The sequence below is a fragment of the Pelobates fuscus genome, chromosome 9 (genome assembly GCF_036172605.1).
Source record: "Pelobates fuscus isolate aPelFus1 chromosome 9, aPelFus1.pri, whole genome shotgun sequence".
Classification (NCBI taxonomy): Eukaryota; Metazoa; Chordata; class Amphibia; order Anura; family Pelobatidae; genus Pelobates; species Pelobates fuscus.
This window is the reverse complement of record NC_086325.1, coordinates 140779690-140799691: the sequence shown is the minus strand read 5'-3', so window position 1 is coordinate 140799691 and position 20002 is coordinate 140779690. Positions and strand designations below refer to the sequence as shown.

Sequence of the window (20002 nt, the reverse complement as noted above, 5' to 3'; positions counted from 1 at the left end):
GTTCGATCGAGCGGTGCGCCTTCGCTCCTTCCCTCCGACAGAGGGGGCAGATACAGATTCAAAAACCCCTTTGGGCCTACCGCACAATCGGTATACCCCTAGCGGGTCCTGCCGTCTAAAACAGCAGTTATCTTACCTCCTCGTTCCTGAACCTGAGTTCACACTCATCGACGGGGACACCCCAGCACTTCTCACGTAGAGGCCGATGATCTCCTGGACAACAGACCAGTGGCGCCGAGACGAAGGGAGGTCCACGCAGAAGTTCAGGGGTGCAGCCGTAGAGAACGTGGGCAAAGATAGACCGTCTCACGCCTCTGCCTCTCAGCTACCGTTGAACGATGAGCTTCCCGGCCAATGCACCAAATGATACCGGAGAAACTGACGGAAGCCAAGCACAGAGAGATGGACACAGGTTTCTTCAGGAAGGAAGAGATTCTTTATTGGATCACCGATCGGGACTCAGAGGGACTAGCGTCACCAAAATACAGCAAAGTCTGAGTACTGAATACATAGAGTACATTCCTTATATAGCACTGTAGCTCCTCCCACAATTAACTACACCCACACATACCCTTAACCTATTTAATGAATAGAGTCTAAACTCATCCATCCGGTCTAACCACGTGGCTCATCTGATACAAAGGAGAGGGACGCGTAATTCCAGTTCTTACATTCCTGCACCTGGTCAGTACAGTGATGACAGTATCTTAGCTACGTGTTATTAACTAACTGATACTACAAACACATATACATACATATGCCTTGTGGCAATCTTAGCCTGCTAAACTTGTATTTTACTGGAATTACATCACAATAGTGCTTTTATGTATATACTAACAATGCAATTCATATATCTGATATAACACCTCCTATGTTGCTTAGTTTAGTATGGCTTACACAAAAACGATTACATATTCATGGAAAACAGTTTGTAGGATTTAAAGGTCAGACACACATGTAGGAACAAGCCTGTTTATTTTCCTCTGGTTGGTACATCACTGCAATTCTAGACAACATTCTAGAAAATTAACTGAGTTTGTAAATTTTGAAATGTAACCATGCAGTGGATAAACCAGTGTACAACAGTCTAGCTTTAGATGTAAGGAAGGAGAGACTCACATGATCACAAGTGTCACATGATCAAGTTGGGATGTCACTGATTTGCCAACTTATACAGGAGCTAAACTTGGTAAATAAGCAGTCAGTTATCCTAAATTAGTGATAGAAATCCACTAGCTCTTCAGTATTTGTGAACAATGACTCCCATCAGCCCCAGGCAGCATCTGTTCAACTTCCCAACCTCTGGAGTTACAACAGTTGGCTGAACATGCCCTAAATGATGTAAGACCCCCTTCTCCCTGCCCAGGGTACCCCTGACTCTCCACCCACAGCCCTCCCCCTCCTGGTCTCTCTCCTCTCCCCTCTCCCCCTCCTCTGATCTGACACGTCCCTCCCGGTGTTGCTGGATGGACCCCGCTGTTATCCTGCTCCTCCTGCCGGGCCTGGCGCTGGTTGCCGGGCAGGCACTGCTCACCGAACCCGCTCAGGATAGGCCGCCCTCCCTGGTCATCGCCATTATCGCCCGCAACGCGGCCTATTCTCTGCCCTACAGCCTGGGGGCGCTGGAGAGGTTCCAGTACCCCAAGGACAGGGTCTCAGTCTGGTGAGGAGGGGGCTGGGGGAGGGTCTCAGTCTGGTGAGGAGGGGGCTGGGGGAGGGTCTCAGTCTGGTGAGGAGGGGGCTGGGGGGTCTCTATAGGAGTAGCATGCAACTTTTGGGGTGTCCAATGGAAAATCTCAATTTGTAGAACTTTGGTTATGCTTGCTGATACAACATGTCTACAGATAATCTCTGTAAATTAATGTTTATTTTGTGTCTAAGCAGAGTTTATTTTGCTTTATTTCACATATATATTATAAATGTATTTAAGGTCCCTTTGGGTACTAGACATTACACAAAAACAGGACCTCTCATCTTTGCAACTTTACACACTTTGTAAGGACAAAACCTGCTATTCAGGGGAAAAGTTACATTGTGAGAAACATTCCTTGACACTTTATTTGGAACTTACTCCAACAATAGCTCCAGTGTTCTCATTGATAAGTGCAGGGTTCTCCAAACTCTGGCCCTCTAGATGTTGCTGAACTACATCCCATGATTCTTTGAATGAGAGAGATAGCCAGAGAATCATGGGAGTTGTAGTTCAGCAACATTTGGAGAACCCTATTAGTGCATTCGTCTGTGACAGAACCCATGTGTATTGCCCCAGAGGCTAACCTAATTTCCCTGTGCATGTTTCATCCCATTGTACAGCGCTACGGAATTTGATGGCGCTATATAAATAATAAAATGAATAATAATGTACGCTGGCAGCTTAATAAAAGTATTCAATGTTACTAAATATTAACAGATGAAAACAATTGAAATAAACTTATCTATATCTGACAGGTATGTGTAAATATAAATACATGCAAACTTAACACTCTCAAAACACCATAACAATTAGAACGCAGTGTAGTGGTTATGGTGCCTGTCATGCCCTGCCCCTTTATTTCTTTTTTCCTTCTGTATATTTTAAAAACGTAATAAAGAAATTGCAATGGACATGATTTATATACCTGGATCACGGATTTTTTTTTTTTTTTAATGATATTTGTGTACTTATTACATACAGGAGTGCTACAGATCACAATGAGGACCAAACTAGCAAGGTGCTTCAGGATTGGCTGGAAGGTGTGTGGCCATTGTACAACACGGTGGAGTGGATCGCACAGGAGACACCCAGGTGATTATTAAGTCCATCTCCAGTGACTGCCTGGGTTTTGTATTTATAGATTTTGCAACCATGTAAAACAGCTGCTACAGCTCCTGCCTGATAATAAACAGTACAATACTAAGACACTTTTATACAGGCTTATATTGTTACATCACTGACATTTATTTTTTGCTTTAAAGGGACACTGTATGCACTGTGCCTACTTCATCTAATTAAACTGGTTATAGTGGCTGTAGTCCTTTGGTACCGTCATTTCATTCAGCATTAAACAGTATTTAAAGGGACGCTATAGGCACTTAGACCACTTCAGCTCATTGAAGTTGTCTGGGTGCAGTGTCCCTTTTGCACATAGTGCTGCAATGTAAAACATTTCAGTTACAAATAAACTACAATGTTTACATTGCAGCACTAAGTCTGCAATGATCCTTACTTGATCAAAACGGACCTTTGTAACAGGACATCCAGCGTCTGATTTTTCCACATAGGAAAGCATTGATTCCTATGGGGAGGTCTAATGCAGGCGCGGCATTTGCCATGCATGTGCATTAGCGCTCGCTCGCCGCGGGACGTTGGAGGGGCGGAGCGTCGTCTGGGGTATGGTAGGTAAATAAAGGGTTTTTAACCATTTATTCACTGGGGAGGGGCGTGCAAGGGACGGAGCAAGTGTGCACTATAGTATCCCTTTAATGTTTTTTTATTTTATTTTTTATTTTTTAATACTAACCAAGAGTCCACAGCAGCTCCTCCCCTCTGTGCGACTTTGTTTAATGAGGAAGTATTAGCTTGGGCTGCAATGGGAAGCTGACTGCTTTTAGTGGTTATTGTGATTGGAGTAACCCTTTAATCTCAACAAAGTGGTCTTGGAGCTGTTGTCCTGTCGTTTTAACGCATAATGTAAAACATTGCCGTTTTGTAGAAACAGCAATGTTAACATTGCAGGGTTAAATACGCCTCTGTCTTCCTGGCAGCCACTAGAGGCACTTTCGCCTCCAGAACCGAGTCAAACTATGTCCTTCAATCAAATGTAGCTCATAGCTCATAGCAGTATTTGATTGGAAGAGCACAGTGATTTGCTGTGCATGTTTATCTCGTCCCCATTGCTTCTCTATGAGAAGCATTGTATTGGACAAGATCATGGAAGACATCAGCAGGCATGCTGATGGAGGCAGAGCAAGTGGCTGCAGTAGGGGTGTCTAGGCACTGGAAACAACCTAAGAAAACTTTATTTTAAATTTAAGGAACACTATAGTGTCAGGAGAACAAATGTGTGTTCCTGACCCTATAGGTGTGAAGAGCTGTTTAGGCCTCCGCTTAAAAAGGTGTTTTACTCACCTTTATCCAGCGCCGCACGGTCGCGGCTGGCTCTGCCACCTTGGCTGAGATCATTAAATTTGATGATCTCAGCCAATCCAATGCTTTCCCATAAGAAATAATTAGGAAGCTATCGCGTTTGGGCGTCAAAATGCCGCTCGGCGCCAATTAGCATCTCACTATAGAGACGCAATGACTAAATGCATCTCTATGGGTAAGTTCAGGGCCTCCTTGCAGAGCGTGGAGACGCTCAACGTCAGTGCTGCTCAGCACTGACCCAGGAAGCACCTCTAGTGGCCGACTGAGTGACTGCCACTAGAGGTGTCCCTAAGCAGTAATGTAAACAGTGCTTTTTCTCTGAAAAGGCAGTGTCTACATTAAAATGCCTGCAGGGACCAGGGACATATTATAGAAGCCAGAACAACAACATTAAGCTGTAGTTGTTCTGGTGAGATATAGTATGCCTTTGTTAGCAGCAAAGGGGAATGGACAGAGGTCATAAAGAGCATCTATAATCCATAAAAACAAAATATTTATTTTTGGAACTATTGGTTTCTTTTAGAGTATGTTTAAATTAATTGTATTAATTAGAGAGGCGTCCACAAGGACTCTTCAACCTATAGACGTCACAGTTTGTCTCCACCTTGCCAGGAGCTATATACAGTTTTTTAGTAAACTTCTTTATTCCTGCACCTCTCCCCGGCATTGGGATACCATGTTCCTTCTTTCTCTATTTTATTCTCTCCATGTAACCCAGACAATATCTCTTTCCCCATTTATTACCATTTAGCAAAAGTATTCCAGTAAAATGCTGTGGGCAGGCATATGGCACCTAGAACCACATACGATTTCTACTGAATGCTATGCTGGGTCCTAATTGGGGGCTTCATTTCCCATCACTGTTTCCTTATACTAAATTCACAGTATGAGGGGGAGCACCAACTAACCGTACGAGTATAGATTACATTTATAGGGCTTACAAAATGCAACAATGTTCTCGGCTCTCCTCAATCATGCCTTTCTTTGCTTTTCTGTGTCTTTCATAGCTGGTATCCGGAAGAGACTGGTCCTAAGCAGTGGCCCAAGGAACGTTACGAGCATGTTATGAGGCTGAGACAGGAGGCTCTGGACTACGCACGGAGGAACAATGCAGATTATATTTTGGTAACAGGAGAGCTTTATTGGGATAGGTGCACGGGAAAATAGGGCATAGGGGTAACATGTGATAGATACTTTGTATCACAGAAAAAACTGTGTGCATTTAGAATGAAGGGAGAGGATGCAAAACAAGCAACATATCAAAAAACCTTACAGATTAAATAAAGTGACCAAACAAGGAGCAAAACTATGTGTGACACTTTGATACATCTCCCTATTGTATCTGAGCGTTGTTTCCTTCTTTATTCAGACACATTATTTCTGGTGTCCATGTTGTGCTAGCTTTGCACTTTCCCATTTAAATCTGTCTGGTTCTGTAGCACTCTCTCAGTTCTCAGTCTGTACTGTGTATTACTGTAGCACTCTCTCAGTCCGCAGTCTGTACTGTGTATTACTGTAGCACTCTCTCAGTCCGCAGTCTGTACTGTGTATTACTGTAGCACTCTCTCAGTCCGCAGTCTGTACTGTGTATTACTGTAGCACTCTCTCTGTCTGCAGTCTGTACTGTGTATTACTGTAGCACTCTCTCAGTCCGCAGTCTGTACTGTGTATTACTGTAGCACTCTCTCAGTCCGCAGTCTGTACTGTGTATTACTGTAGCACTCTCTCTGTCTGCAGTCTGTACTGTGTATTACTGTAGCACTCTCGCAGTCCGCAGTCTGTACTGTGTATTACTGTAGCACTCTCTCATTCCGTACTGTGTATTACTGTAGCAGTCTCTCAGTCCATACTGTGTATTACTGTAGCAGTCTCTCAGTCCGCAGTCTGTACTGTGTATTACTGTAGCACTCTCTCAGTCCGTACTGTGTATTACTGTAGCAGTTTCTCAGTCCGTACTGTGTATTACTGTAGCACTCTCTCAGTCCGCAGTCTGTATTGTGTATTACTGTAGCACTCTCTCAGTCCGCAGTCTGTATTGTGTATTACTGTAGCACTCTCTCAGTCCGCAGTCTGTACTGTGTATTACTGTAGCACTCTCTCAGTCCGCAGTCTGTACTGTGTATTACTGTAGCACTCTCTCTGTCTGCAGTCTGTACTGTGTATTACTGTAGCACTCTCGCAGTCCGCAGTCTGTACTGTGTATTACTGTAGCACTCTCTCATTCCGCAGTCTGTACTGTGTATTACTGTAGCACTCTATCTGTCCGTACTGTGTATTACTGTAGCAGTCTCTCAGTCCGTACTGTGTATTACTGTAGCACTCTCTCAGTCCGCAGTCTGTACTGTGTATTACTGTAGCACTCTCTCAGTCCGTACTGTGTATTACTGTAGCAGTCTCTCAGTCCGTACTGTGTATTACTGTAGCACTCTCTCAGTCCGCAGTCTGTACTGTGTATTACTGTAGCACTCTCTCAGTCCGCAGTCTGTACTGTGTATTACTGTAGCACTCTCTCAGTCCGCAGTCTGTACTGTGTATTACTGTAGCACTCTCTCAGTCCGCAGTCTGTACTGTGTATTACTGTAGCACTCTTTCTGTCTGCAGTCTGTACTGTGTATTACTGTAGCACTCTCTCAGTCCGCAGTCTGTACTGTGTATTACTGTAGCACTCTCTGTCTGCAGTCTATACTGTGTATTACTGTAGCACTCTCTCAGTCCGCAGTCTGTACTGTGTATTACTGTAGCACTCTATCTGTCCGCAGTCTGTACTGTATATTACTGTAGCACTCTCTCAGTCCGCAGTCTGTACTATGTATTACTGTAGCACTCTCTCAGTCCGCAGTCTGTACTGTGTATTACTGTAGCACTCTCTCTGTCTGCAGTCTGTACTGTGTATTACTGTAGCACTCTCTCAGTCCGCAGTCTGTACTGTGTATTACTGTAGCACTCTCTCAGTCCGCAGTCTGTACTGTGTATTACTGTAGCACTCTCTCTGTCTGCAGTCTGTACTGTGTATTACTGTAGCACTCTCGCAGTCCGCAGTCTGTACTGTGTATTACTGTAGCACTCTCTCATTCCGCAGTCTGTACTGTGTATTACTGTAGCACTCTATCTGTCCGCAGTCTGTACTGTGTATTACTGTAGCACTCTCTCAGTCCGTACTGTGTATTACTGTAGCAGTCTCTCAGTCCGTACTGTGTTTTACTGTAGCACTCTCTCAGTCCGCAGTCTGTACTGTGTATTACTGTAGCACTCTCTCAGTCCGCAGTCTGTACTGTGTATTACTGTAGCACTCTCTCAGTCCGCAGTCTGTACTGTGTATTACTGTAGCACTCTCTCAGTCCGCAGTCTGTACTGTGTATTACTGTAGCACTCTCTCAGTCCGCAGTCTGTACTGTGTATTACTGTAGCACTCTCTCAGTCCGCAGTCTGTACTGTGTATTACTGTAGCACTCTCTCAGTCCGCAGTCTGTACTATGTATTACTGTAGCACTCTCTCTGTCTGCAGTCTGTACTGTGTATTACTGTAGCACTCTCTCAGTCCGCAGTCTGTACTGTGAATTACTGTAGCACTCTCTCAGTCCGCAGTCTGTACTGTGAATTACTGTAGCACTCTCTCAGTACGCAGTCTGTACTGTGTATTACTGTAGCACTCTCTCAGTACGCAGTCTGTACTGTGTATTACTGTAGCACTCTCTCAGTACGCAGTCTGTACTGTGTATTACTGTAGCACTCTCTCAGTCCGCAGTCTGTACTGTGTATTACTGTAGCACTCTCTCAGTCCGCAGTCTGTACTGTGTATTACTGTAGCACTCTCTCAGTCCGCAGTCTGTACTGTGTATTACTGTAGCACTCTCTCAGTCTGCAGTCTGTACTGTGTATTACAGTAGCACTCTCTCAGTCCGCAGTCTGTACTGTGTATTACTGTAGCACTCTCTCAGTCCGCAGTCTGTACTGTGTATTACTGTAGCACTCTCTGTCTATTACTGTAGCACTCTCTCAGTCCGCAGTCTGTACTGTGTATTACTGTAGCACTCTCTGTCTGCAGTCTGTACTGTGTATTACTGTAGCACTCTCTCAGTCCGCAGTCTGTACTGTGTATTACTGTAGCACTCTGTCTGCAGTCTGTACTGTTTATTACTGTAGCACTCTCTCAGTCCGCAGTCTGTACTGTGTATTACTGTTGCACTCTCTCAGTCCGCAGTCTGTACTGTGTATTACTGTTGCACTCTCTCAGTCCGCAGTCTGTACTGTATATTACTGTAGCACTCTCTGTCTGCAGTCTATGCTGTGTATTACTGTAGCACTCTCTCAGTCCGCAGTCTGTACTGTGAATTACTGTAGCACTCTCTCAGTCCGCAGTCTGTACTGTGAATTACTGTAGCACTCTCTCAGTACGCAGTCTGTACTGTGTATTACTGTAGCACTCTCTCAGTACGCAGTCTGTACTGTGTATTACTGTAGCACTCTCTCAGTACGCAGTCTGTACTGTGTATTACTGTAGCACTCTCTCAGTCCGCAGTCTGTACTGTGTATTACTGTAGCACTCTCTCAGTCCGCAGTCTGTACTGTGTATTACTGTAGCACTCTCTCAGTCCGCAGTCTGTACTGTGTATTACTGTAGCACTCTCTCAGTCCGCAGTCTGTACTGTGTATTACTGTAGCACTCTCTCAGTCTGCAGTCTGTACTGTGTATTACTGTAGCACTCTCTCAGTCCGCAGTCTGTACTGTGTATTACTGTAGCACTCTCTCAGTCCGCAGTCTGTACAGTGTATTACTGTAGCACTCTCTGTCTATTACTGTAGCACTCTCTCAGTCCGCAGTCTGTACTGTGTATTACTGTAGCACTCTCTGTCTGCAGTCTGTACTGTGTATTACTGTAGCACTCTCTCAGTCCGCAGTCTGTACTGTGTATTACTGTAGCACTCTGTCTGCAGTCTGTACTGTTTATTACTGTAGCACTCTCTCAGTCCGCAGTCTGTACTGTGTATTACTGTTGCACTCTCTCAGTCCGCAGTCTGTACTGTGTATTACTGTTGCACTCTCTCAGTCCGCAGTCTGTACTGTATATTACTGTAGCACTCTCTGTCTGCAGTCTATGCTGTGTATTACTGTAGCACTCTCTCATTCCGCAGTCTGTACTGTGTATTACTGTAGCACTCTCTCAGTCCGCAGTCTGTACTGTGTATTACGGTAGCACTTTCTCAGTCCGCAGTCTGTACTGTGTATTACTGTAGCACTCTCTCTGTATGCAGTCTATACTGTGTATTACTGTAGAACTCTCTCAGTCCGCAGTCTGTACTGTGTATTACTGTAGCACTCTCTCAGTCCGCAGTCTGTACTGTGTATTACTGTAGCACTCTCTCAGTCCGCAGTCTATACTGTGTATTACTGTAGCACTCTCTCAGTCCGCAGTCTGTACTGTGTATTACTGTAGCACTCTCTCAGTACGCAGTCTGTACTGTGTATTACTGTAGCACTCTCTCTGTCTGCAGTCTGTACTGTGTATTACTGTAGCACTCTCTCAGTCCGCAGTCTGTACTGTGTATTACTGTAGCACTCTCTCTGTCTGCAGTCTGTACTGTGTATTACTGTAGCACTCTCGCAGTCCGCAGTCTGTACTGTGTATTACTGTAGCACTCTCTCATTCCGCAGTCTGTACTGTGTATTACTGTAGCACTCTATCTGTCCGCAGTCTGTACTGTGTATTACTGTAGCACTCTCTCAGTCCGTACTGTGTATTACTGTAGCAGTCTCTCAGTCCGTACTGTGTTTTACTGTAGCACTCTCTCAGTCCGCAGTCTGTACTGTGTATTACTGTAGCACTCTCTCAGTCCGCAGTCTGTACTGTGTATTACTGTAGCACTCTCTCAGTCCGCAGTCTGTACTGTGTATTACTGTAGCACTCTCTCAGTACGCAGTCTGTACTGTGTATTACTGTAGCACTCTCTCTGTCTGCAGTCTGTACTGTGTATTACTGTAGCACTCTCTCAGTCCGCAGTCTGTACTGTGTATTACTGTAGCACTCTCTCTGTCTGCAGTCTGTACTGTGTATTACTGTAGCACTCTCGCAGTCCGCAGTCTGTACTGTGTATTACTGTAGCACTCTCTCATTCCGCAGTCTGTACTGTGTATTACTGTAGCACTCTATCTGTCCGCAGTCTGTACTGTGTATTACTGTAGCACTCTCTCAGTCCGTACTGTGTATTACTGTAGCAGTCTCTCAGTCCGTACTGTGTTTTACTGTAGCACTCTCTCAGTCCGCAGTCTGTACTGTGTATTACTGTAGCACTCTCTCAGTCCGCAGTCTGTACTGTGTATTACTGTAGCACTCTCTCAGTCCGCAGTCTGTACTGTGTATTACTGTAGCACTCTCTCAGTACGCAGTCTGTACTGTGTATTACTGTAGCACTCTCTCTGTCTGCAGTCTGTACTGTGTATTACTGTAGCACTCTCTCAGTCCGCAGTCTGTACTGTGTATTACTGTAGCACTCTCTCTGTCTGCAGTCTGTACTGTGTATTACTGTAGCACTCTCGCAGTCCGCAGTCTGTACTGTGTATTACTGTAGCACTCTCTCATTCCGCAGTCTGTACTGTGTATTACTGTAGCACTCTATCTGTCCGCAGTCTGTACTGTGTATTACTGTAGCACTCTCTCAGTCCGTACTGTGTATTACTGTAGCAGTCTCTCAGTCCGTACTGTGTTTTACTGTAGCACTCTCTCAGTCCGCAGTCTGTACTGTGTATTACTGTAGCACTCTCTCAGTCCGCAGTCTGTACTGTGTATTACTGTAGCACTCTCTCAGTCCGCAGTCTGTACTGTGTATTACTGTAGCACTCTCTCAGTCCGCAGTCTGTACTGTGTATTACTGTAGCACTCTCTCAGTCCGCAGTCTGTACTGTGTATTACTGTAGCACTCTCTCAGTCCGCAGTCTGTACTATGTATTACTGTAGCACTCTCTCTGTCTGCAGTCTGTACTGTGTATTACTGTAGCACTCTCTCAGTCCGCAGTCTGTACTGTGAATTACTGTAGCACTCTCTCAGTCCGCAGTCTGTACTGTGAATTACTGTAGCACTCTCTCAGTACGCAGTCTGTACTGTGTATTACTGTAGCACTCTCTCAGTACGCAGTCTGTACTGTGTATTACTGTAGCACTCTCTCAGTACGCAGTCTGTACTGTGTATTACTGTAGCACTCTCTCAGTACGCAGTCTGTACTGTGTATTACTGTAGCACTCTCTCAGTCCGCAGTCTGTACTGTGTATTACTGTAGCACTCTCTCAGTCCGCAGTCTGTACTGTGTATTACTGTAGCACTCTCTCAGTCCGCAGTCTGTACTGTGTATTACTGTAGCACTCTCTCAGTCTGCAGTCTGTACTGTGTATTACAGTAGCACTCTCTGTCTATTACTGTAGCACTCTCTCAGTCTGCAGTCTGTACTGTGTATTACTGTAGCACTCTCTGTCTATTACTGTAGCACTCTCTCAGTCCGCAGTCTGTACTGTGTATTACTGTAGCACTCTCTGTCTGCAGTCTGTACTGTGTATTACTGTAGCACTCTCTCAGTCCGCAGTCTGTACTGTGTATTACTGTAGCACTCTGTCTGCAGTCTGTACTGTTTATTACTGTAGCACTCTCTCAGTCCGCAGTCTGTACTGTGTATTACTGTTGCACTCTCTCAGTCCGCAGTCTGTACTGTGTATTACTGTTGCACTCTCTCAGTCCGCAGTCTGTACTGTATATTACTGTAGCACTCTCTGTCTGCAGTCTATGCTGTGTATTACTGTAGCACTCTCTCATTCCGCAGTCTGTACTGTGTATTACTGTAGCACTCTCTCAGTCCGCAGTCTGTACTGTGTATTACGGTAGCACTTTCTCAGTCCGCAGTCTGTACTGTGTATTACTGTAGCACTCTCTCTGTATGCAGTCTATACTGTGTATTACTGTAGAACTCTCTCAGTCCGCAGTCTGTACTGTGTATTACTGTAGCACTCTCTCAGTCCGCAGTCTGTACTGTGTATTACTGTAGCACTCTCTCAGTCCGCAGTCTATACTGTGTATTACTGTAGCACTCTCTCAGTCCGCAGTCTGTACTGTGTATTACTGTAGCACTCTCTCAGTACGCAGTCTGTACTGTGTATTACTGTAGCACTCTCTCAGTCCGCAGTCTGTACTATGTATTACTGTAGCACTCTCTCAGTCCGCAGTCTGTACTGTGTATTACTGTAGCACTCTCTCAGTCCGCAGTCTGTACTGTGTATTACTGTAGCACTCTCTGTCTATTACTGTAGCACTCTCTCAGTCTGCAGTCTGCACTGTGTATTACAGTAGCACTCTCTCAGTCCGCAGTCTGTACTGTGTATTACTGTAGCACTCTCTCAGTCCGCAGTCTGTACTGTGTATTACTGTAGCACTCTCTGTCTATTACTGTAGCACTCTCTCAGTCCGCAGTCTGTACTGTGTATTACTGTAGCACTCTCTGTCTGCAGTCTGTACTGTGTATTACTGTAGCACTCTCTCAGTCCGCAGTCTGTACTGTGTATTACTGTAGCACTCTCTCAGTCCGCAGTCTGTACTATGTATTACTGTAGCACTCTCTCAGTCCGCAGTCTGTACTGTGTATTACTGTAGCACTCTCTCAGTCCGCAGTCTGTACTGTGTATTACTGTAGCACTCTCTCAGTCCGCAGTCTGTACTGTGTATTACTGTAGCACTCTCTCAGTCCGCAGTCTGTACTATGTATTACTGTAGCACTCTCTCTGTCTGCAGTCTGTACTGTGTATTACTGTAGCACTCTCTCAGTCCGCAGTCTGTACTGTGAATTACTGTAGCACTCTCTCAGTCCGCAGTCTGTACTGTGAATTACTGTAGCACTCTCTCAGTACGCAGTCTGTACTGTGTATTACTGTAGCACTCTCTCAGTACGCAGTCTGTACTGTGTATTACTGTAGCACTCTCTCAGTACGCAGTCTGTACTGTGTATTACTGTAGCACTCTCTCAGTCCGCAGTCTGTACTGTGTATTACTGTAGCACTCTCTCAGTCCGCAGTCTGTACTGTGTATTACTGTAGCACTCTCTCAGTCCGCAGTCTGTACTGTGTATTACTGTAGCACTCTCTCAGTCCGCAGTCTGTACTGTGTATTACTGTAGCACTCTCTCAGTCTGCAGTCTGTACTGTGTATTACAGTAGCACTCTCTCAGTCCGCAGTCTGTACTGTGTATTACTGTAGCACTCTCTCAGTCCGCAGTCTGTACTGTGTATTACTGTAGCACTCTCTGTCTATTACTGTAGCACTCTCTCAGTCCGCAGTCTGTACTGTGTATTACTGTAGCACTCTCTGTCTGCAGTCTGTACTGTGTATTACTGTAGCACTCTCTCAGTCCGCAGTCTGTACTGTGTATTACTGTAGCACTCTGTCTGCAGTCTGTACTGTTTATTACTGTAGCACTCTCTCAGTCCGCAGTCTGTACTGTGTATTACTGTTGCACTCTCTCAGTCCGCAGTCTGTACTGTGTATTACTGTTGCACTCTCTCAGTCCGCAGTCTGTACTGTATATTACTGTAGCACTCTCTGTCTGCAGTCTATGCTGTGTATTACTGTAGCACTCTCTCATTCCGCAGTCTGTACTGTGTATTACTGTAGCACTCTCTCAGTCCGCAGTCTGTACTGTGTATTACGGTAGCACTTTCTCAGTCCGCAGTCTGTACTGTGTATTACTGTAGCACTCTCTCTGTATGCAGTCTATACTGTGTATTACTGTAGAACTCTCTCAGTCCGCAGTCTGTACTGTGTATTACTGTAGCACTCTCTCAGTCCGCAGTCTGTACTGTGTATTACTGTAGCACTCTCTCAGTCCGCAGTCTATACTGTGTATTACTGTAGCACTCTCTCAGTCCGCAGTCTGTACTGTGTATTACTGTAGCACTCTCTCAGTACGCAGTCTGTACTGTGTATTACTGTAGCACTCTCTCAGTCCGCAGTCTGTACTATGTATTACTGTAGCACTCTCTCAGTCCGCAGTCTGTACTGTGTATTACTGTAGCACTCTCTCAGTCCGCAGTCTGTACTGTGTATTACTGTAGCACTCTCTGTCTATTACTGTAGCACTCTCTCAGTCTGCAGTCTGCACTGTGTATTACAGTAGCACTCTCTCAGTCCGCAGTCTGTACTGTGTATTACTGTAGCACTCTCTCAGTCCGCAGTCTGTACTGTGTATTACTGTAGCACTCTCTGTCTATTACTGTAGCACTCTCTCAGTCCGCAGTCTGTACTGTGTATTACTGTAGCACTCTCTGTCTGCAGTCTGTACTGTGTATTACTGTAGCACTCTCTCAGTCCGCAGTCTGTACTGTGTATTACTGTAGCACTCTGTCTGCAGTCTGTACTGTGTATTACTGTAGCACTCTCTCAGTCCGCAGTCTGTACTGTGTATTACTGTAGCACTCTGTCTGCAGTCTGTACTGTGTATTACTGTAGCACTCTCTCAGTCCGCAGTCTGTACTGTGTATTACTGTTGCACTCTCTCAGTCCGCAGTCTGTACTGTGTATTACTGTTGCACTCTCTCAGTCCGCAGTCTGTACTGTATATTACTGTAACACTCTCTGTCTGCAGTCTATGCTGTGTATTACTGTAGCACTCTCTCATTCCGCAGTCTGTACTGTGTATTACTGTAGCACTCTCTCAGTCCGCAGTCTGTACTGTGTATTACGGTAGCACTTTCTCAGTCCGCAGTCTGTACTGTGTATTACTGTAGCACTCTCTCTGTATGCAGTCTATACTGTGTATTACTGTAGAACTCGATCAGTCCGCAGTCTGTACTGTGTATTACTGTAGCACTCTCTCAGTCCGCAGTCTGTACTGTGTATTACTGTAGCACTCTCTCAGTCCGCAGTCTATACTGTGTATTACTGTAGCACTCTCTCAGTCCGCAGTCTGTACTGTGTATTACTGTAGCACTCTCTGTCTGCAGTCTATGCTGTGTATTACTGTAGCACTCTCTCATTCCGCAGTCTGTACTGTGTATTACTGTAGCACTCTCTCAGTCCGCAGTCTGTACTGTGTATTACGGTAGCACTTTCTCAGTCCGCAGTCTGTACTGTGTATTACTGTAGCACTCTCTCTGTATGCAGTCTATACTGTGTATTACTGTAGAACTCTCTCAGTCCGCAGTCTGTACTGTGTATTACTGTAGCACTCTCTCAGTCCGCAGTCTGTACTGTGTATTACTGTGTTATGGTACTTTTTGAAAGTAAACCAAAAAGTTCAGAGTCTATCTGTTCCTGTCCAAATCAATAAAATTAAATTGCGTATATACGCTGAAGTAATTAAGTCTGACACACGAGGTTCAGGTTAAAATAACTTCGAGAAAGTTTATTGGCAAGTGAAGAAAAAGCGGGCGCGCAGGCCCTTTTAAGAGGCATTTTGCGTCATCATTGATTATTAGAATATCAGCAAATAAACATCATCAATTGGATTAATTGTTAAGTGACGGAGTTAGTGTCTTACCTATTGGTTAGTGAAATTAAGAGGTTAGTCCCGTGCCCACCCATCAGAGGTGGGATTATTCTGGACACGGGTGGGGGACAAGGGGGTCCTAAGCGTCATTTTACACGGTCAGTGATATCAGGCTTTATGTCCAGGTGCAAGGTCTCTTATGAATAGAACATTTCATTACTACTGTGTTCTGTGGCCTTCAAACTATACTATCTTACAAGCTCTTAAGGAGTAGCCAGCAAGTCTTAAGGAGTAGCCAGCACCTCCTGGTACTTGTCCTTGAAGGAAACACGGTCTTTGTCTACTGTATTAATTGGGTTGAGAAGTTCAGTCACGTAATGTAGTTTTAAAATGAACAAGTTAAGTCATGAGGACAAAATGGAGGATTGAAGAAGTCAGGTTATGAGGACAAAATGGAGGATGAAGTCACAGTATAAAGTTAAAATGGAGTTAGTACAATAATTCAATACAAGTACAATAAAGATTTTTAATAATTCCACATCAGTCCCCCCTATGAAATGTTAGATTCTAAGAGATAAAACTTTATTATGTTAGTATCAGAAGACGTGTTAACCCAAAGGCACAGAAACCCCGTGGCTGCTAGCTAGATGTTAATGCAAAGTGCAAGGCTGTCCCTAGATCTGACCCTAATAGGCTAACCATCCGTCAGTATGGCTCTCGAACGCTTCACACCCAAGGGTATCCCATGGCAGCTAACCCACCACTTCTCCACATGGGGCCTTTACCATTCACTGACAGATGCTGTCCCTGAGCTAGTCCCTTCCTAGAATTCCTGCACTTTATCGACAAAAGGGAATGTTTGCAGCGGCAGACAGGGTGAGTTGATGTCTTGGAATTCTTGGTCATCAACTTCGAGATGGGTCAAAGTGGGTGCTGCTTGGTCAACAGTCTTCATGAGGGATTTTCTCAGACATGGGAGGACACAACAAAAGAGAAGAGCAAAAATAAAAAGAAAAATTAGTATAGCCATACCAATCTGCATTAAAGCCTTTTGCCATCCTGTCATCCAACCAAACCATCTTTCCCAGGGATCTTTTATCCCAGAATTCCTTTTTAGCTCTTCAGACAAGTCATTTAATTTTTCTATAGCTAGTGTGACTTTACCATTAGGGCCCGTGTTTTCTGGGATGTAGGTACAACATGTCATAGTGTCGGGCAAAATCTTACAAACCCCTCCTTTTTCGGCTAAGATCATATCTAGGGCCATTCTATTCTGGAAAGTCATTTGGGATGTGGCCTGCAACTGTTCGGCCAACCCCTGGAGGGCGTCTCTGGTGTAATTGACAAAACGCTGTTGATTATAATAAATGTAATTTATCCAATTTAGATTCTTGTTTGCGGTAACTATGGTAAAAATTGATTCAAATCCTGCAGCAACTTCATCCCTAGCTTTAAACTCGTTGGGCACCCCCCTGGGCACTCCAATGGCATCAATATATACATGAGGATCAAAACTTCCTTTCACTGGGGCGTCACGTTTAACCTTAGTGTGGCTAAACTCATGGGTGTTGAGGTGTGTGTCAGAAATAATATGTATAGGCATAATGGCCTTAGTCAAAGTACACTCTCCCCACCATTCTGTGTCCATTCTGGATCTTAGCTGTAAATCCCCACACAACCAATAAATGTCCCCTAGTGACCTAGTGTGATGTTGCAACAAACGTACAGGGACAGTTCTATATGTAGCACAATAGCCTTTGGAAAAGTTACCTACAAATTTACCAATACCATCGTACATGGCATAGCAAGTGTAATTACCTTTATATACGGTAATACCATCAGGGGGTTTGACGTCTTTGGCTAGAAGAGGATACTCCTTTGTCCATGCAATACATATGGACCTGTTAAAATTATAGTGATAGGCAAAAAGGCTTAAAACACATTCTTCTATATCTACGGGTAGGATTAAAGGTACGGTACCCAGGTGAGGCCGGGCACCTCCACACACATAACATGCGGTTCTATTATGCTTATTAGCATTATATTTCATCCATTCTAACCATAAATTTACATCATTAAAACCTGTTTCAGCGGCCATGGTATCTTCAAAAGTGGGGTTAGCAATGGCCATCATGTCTTGAAAGGTCTGGATATGAGGTTTTAATGGGTTAGGGACCATATGGGTGGCCCCTTGCCACTCAGAAGAGTTGCACATATCTTTAAGGTAGAAATGCCCTAATTTCTGGTAGGAACCCTTTTTCCAGTACATTCCCATCACATACTGGTCCGCATCCGTTGGGCTTGGGCGCTCAATGTTAAGGATTAATTTCATTGGTGTGCTCCCCCCAGGCTTTCTCAAAGTCATTCTCTGGAGAAGCGATCTACCATGATCATCTACTTTAGCTACGGCACTTTTTGGTTTGTAACCCCAGGCAGGCCCGGCATTCCATCCCGCCGCCCCCCAATGGTCACAATTGTGCCCCCATTGTTTGTCAACTACACAAACATATGGGTCTTTCGAATGAGGGATATCTCTATAGATGCTCTGGATTTGTGGTGTGGGAAATGGGCATTCTACGATATCACAATAGTCAAAGGTATAAGTAGCCACCTGGGTGCATGATGAATTATACCAGAAGGTGTACCCACTAATGTCTTTGGTAATGGCTACTTGCTGGGCCTTCATAAGGCTAATTAAGGAGAAGATGTACCAGAGATACATGTTGGTGCGATATTCGCTTCCTCTGGGGCAGGAGATTTCTTGCAGTGGGAAGCGTGGACCCAATTTGGCCTACCGGCCAATTTGACGGAGGTTGTGGTGATCAGGAGAACTTGGAATGGACCGTCAAATCTTGGTTCTAGGGTATTTTTCCGCACAAACTTCTTAACCAGGACCCAATCTCCGGGGAGTAGGTTATGGGAACCTGTATCCAATTCGGGATCTGGAATTGAAGAGAAAACTTGGGCATGTATTTTGTTTAGGACATTTGCAAGTTCAGTTACATAGTCTACTAAAACATCTGATTGGAGCTGTAACTGCTGTGGGTAATAACAACCTAGTCTGGGTGCTGTCCCAAATAGAACCTCATATGGGGACAGTGAATGCTTCCCTCTAGGTGTGTGCCTAACACTAAATAGGGCTATTGGTAGGCTTTCTGGCCAGGGCATCTTTGTTTCTTGTGACATTTTTAACATTCTGGTTTTTAGGGTGCCATTCATGCGCTCCACTTTACCACTACTTTGTGGGTGGTAAGGGGTATGGAAGGCCAGAGTCACCCCTAGAGCAGTCCAAATTTCTTTAGTCACAGTTGCTGTAAAGGCTGGGCCTTGATCGCTCTCAATGACTTCTGGGAGTCCGAATCTGCATACAATATCTGTAATTAGGCGCTTTGCGGTTGTCTTTGCAGTGATATTGGCCACTGGGTAGGCTTCTGGCCAGCCTGAGAACATGTCCACTATTACTAGTGCATATTCATGGGGCCCACTCTTGGGCATTTGGATGTGGTCAATTTGAATTCGCTGGAAGGGGTACATGGGCTTTGCCAGGTGTTTCGCAGGTACTTTAACTGGTCTTCCTGGATTGCATTTTGCACAGATGACACAGGCCTTGCAGAAGCTATTGATCAATGTTGTGATTCCAGGTGCTTCATAATACTTCTGTATGAGGGCGGCCATCAATTCTTTTGACAGGTGTGCAGGCCCATGTGCCCATTGGACAACTGCTGGATACAAATTTCTGGGAAGACAAAATTTGAAGTTGTTGTAATATATTCCGTCCTTTTGGACAGCTCCTTTCTTTTTCCATTTCTGGATTTCTTCAGGAGTGACTGCAGCTTGCTGTTCTTGTAGAATTCGCAAATCAGTAGGAAGAGTTTGCAGGGCAAAAATAGGGACTTCTTCTTCTTGTCCGGACACTTCTTCATCCACTTCCTGCAAATCCCTGGCCGCTGACTTAGCAGCCTGATCAGCCAAATGGTTGCCCTTTGCTTCATCTGTATCCAATTTCCCATGGGCCTTTACTTTCAAAACGGCCACTTCTTTGGGGAGTAGGAGGGCATCCATTAGCTCCTTGATTGCAGTGCTGTGTTTGACTGGTGTACCGGCGGTGGTAAGAAATCCTCTAGTCTTCCAAATTAGGCCGAAGTCATGTGCCACGCCTAGAGCATATCTTGAATCTGTATAGATGTTGGCACGTTTTCCTTCGGAAATTTTGCAGGCTGAAGTCAGAGCCTGTAATTCAGCTTCTTGTGCAGACATTGCTGGTGGTAAGGATGATGATTTAATAACTTCATCTGTTGTGGTTACGGCATATCCTGTGTGATATGTTCCACCTTCATCGGCATATCTCGATCCGTCCACAAACAGGGTAAAATCCGGATCTGGTAATGGGTTCTCATGCACAGTTGGTAAGTGCACTG

The 20002-nt window shown here is 44.8% G+C and overlaps 1 protein-coding gene across 2 annotated transcripts in view; it reads left to right on the top strand.

Annotated features, from left to right (window-relative positions):
• The first annotated feature begins 1218 nt into the window (after positions 1–1218).
• Positions 1219–20002, top strand: part of CERCAM (cerebral endothelial cell adhesion molecule) — a 44007-nt gene continuing 25223 nt past the window's right edge. Inside the window, exons 1-3 of one of the 2 annotated variants that reach the window (XM_063432584.1) lie at positions 1219–1341; positions 2675–2785; positions 5134–5251. In XM_063432584.1, coding sequence (XP_063288654.1) covers positions 1337–1341; positions 2675–2785; positions 5134–5251 — 234 coding nt within the window. In that variant the 5' untranslated portion in view covers positions 1219–1336. The other variant, XM_063432585.1, reaches the window with a different exon arrangement.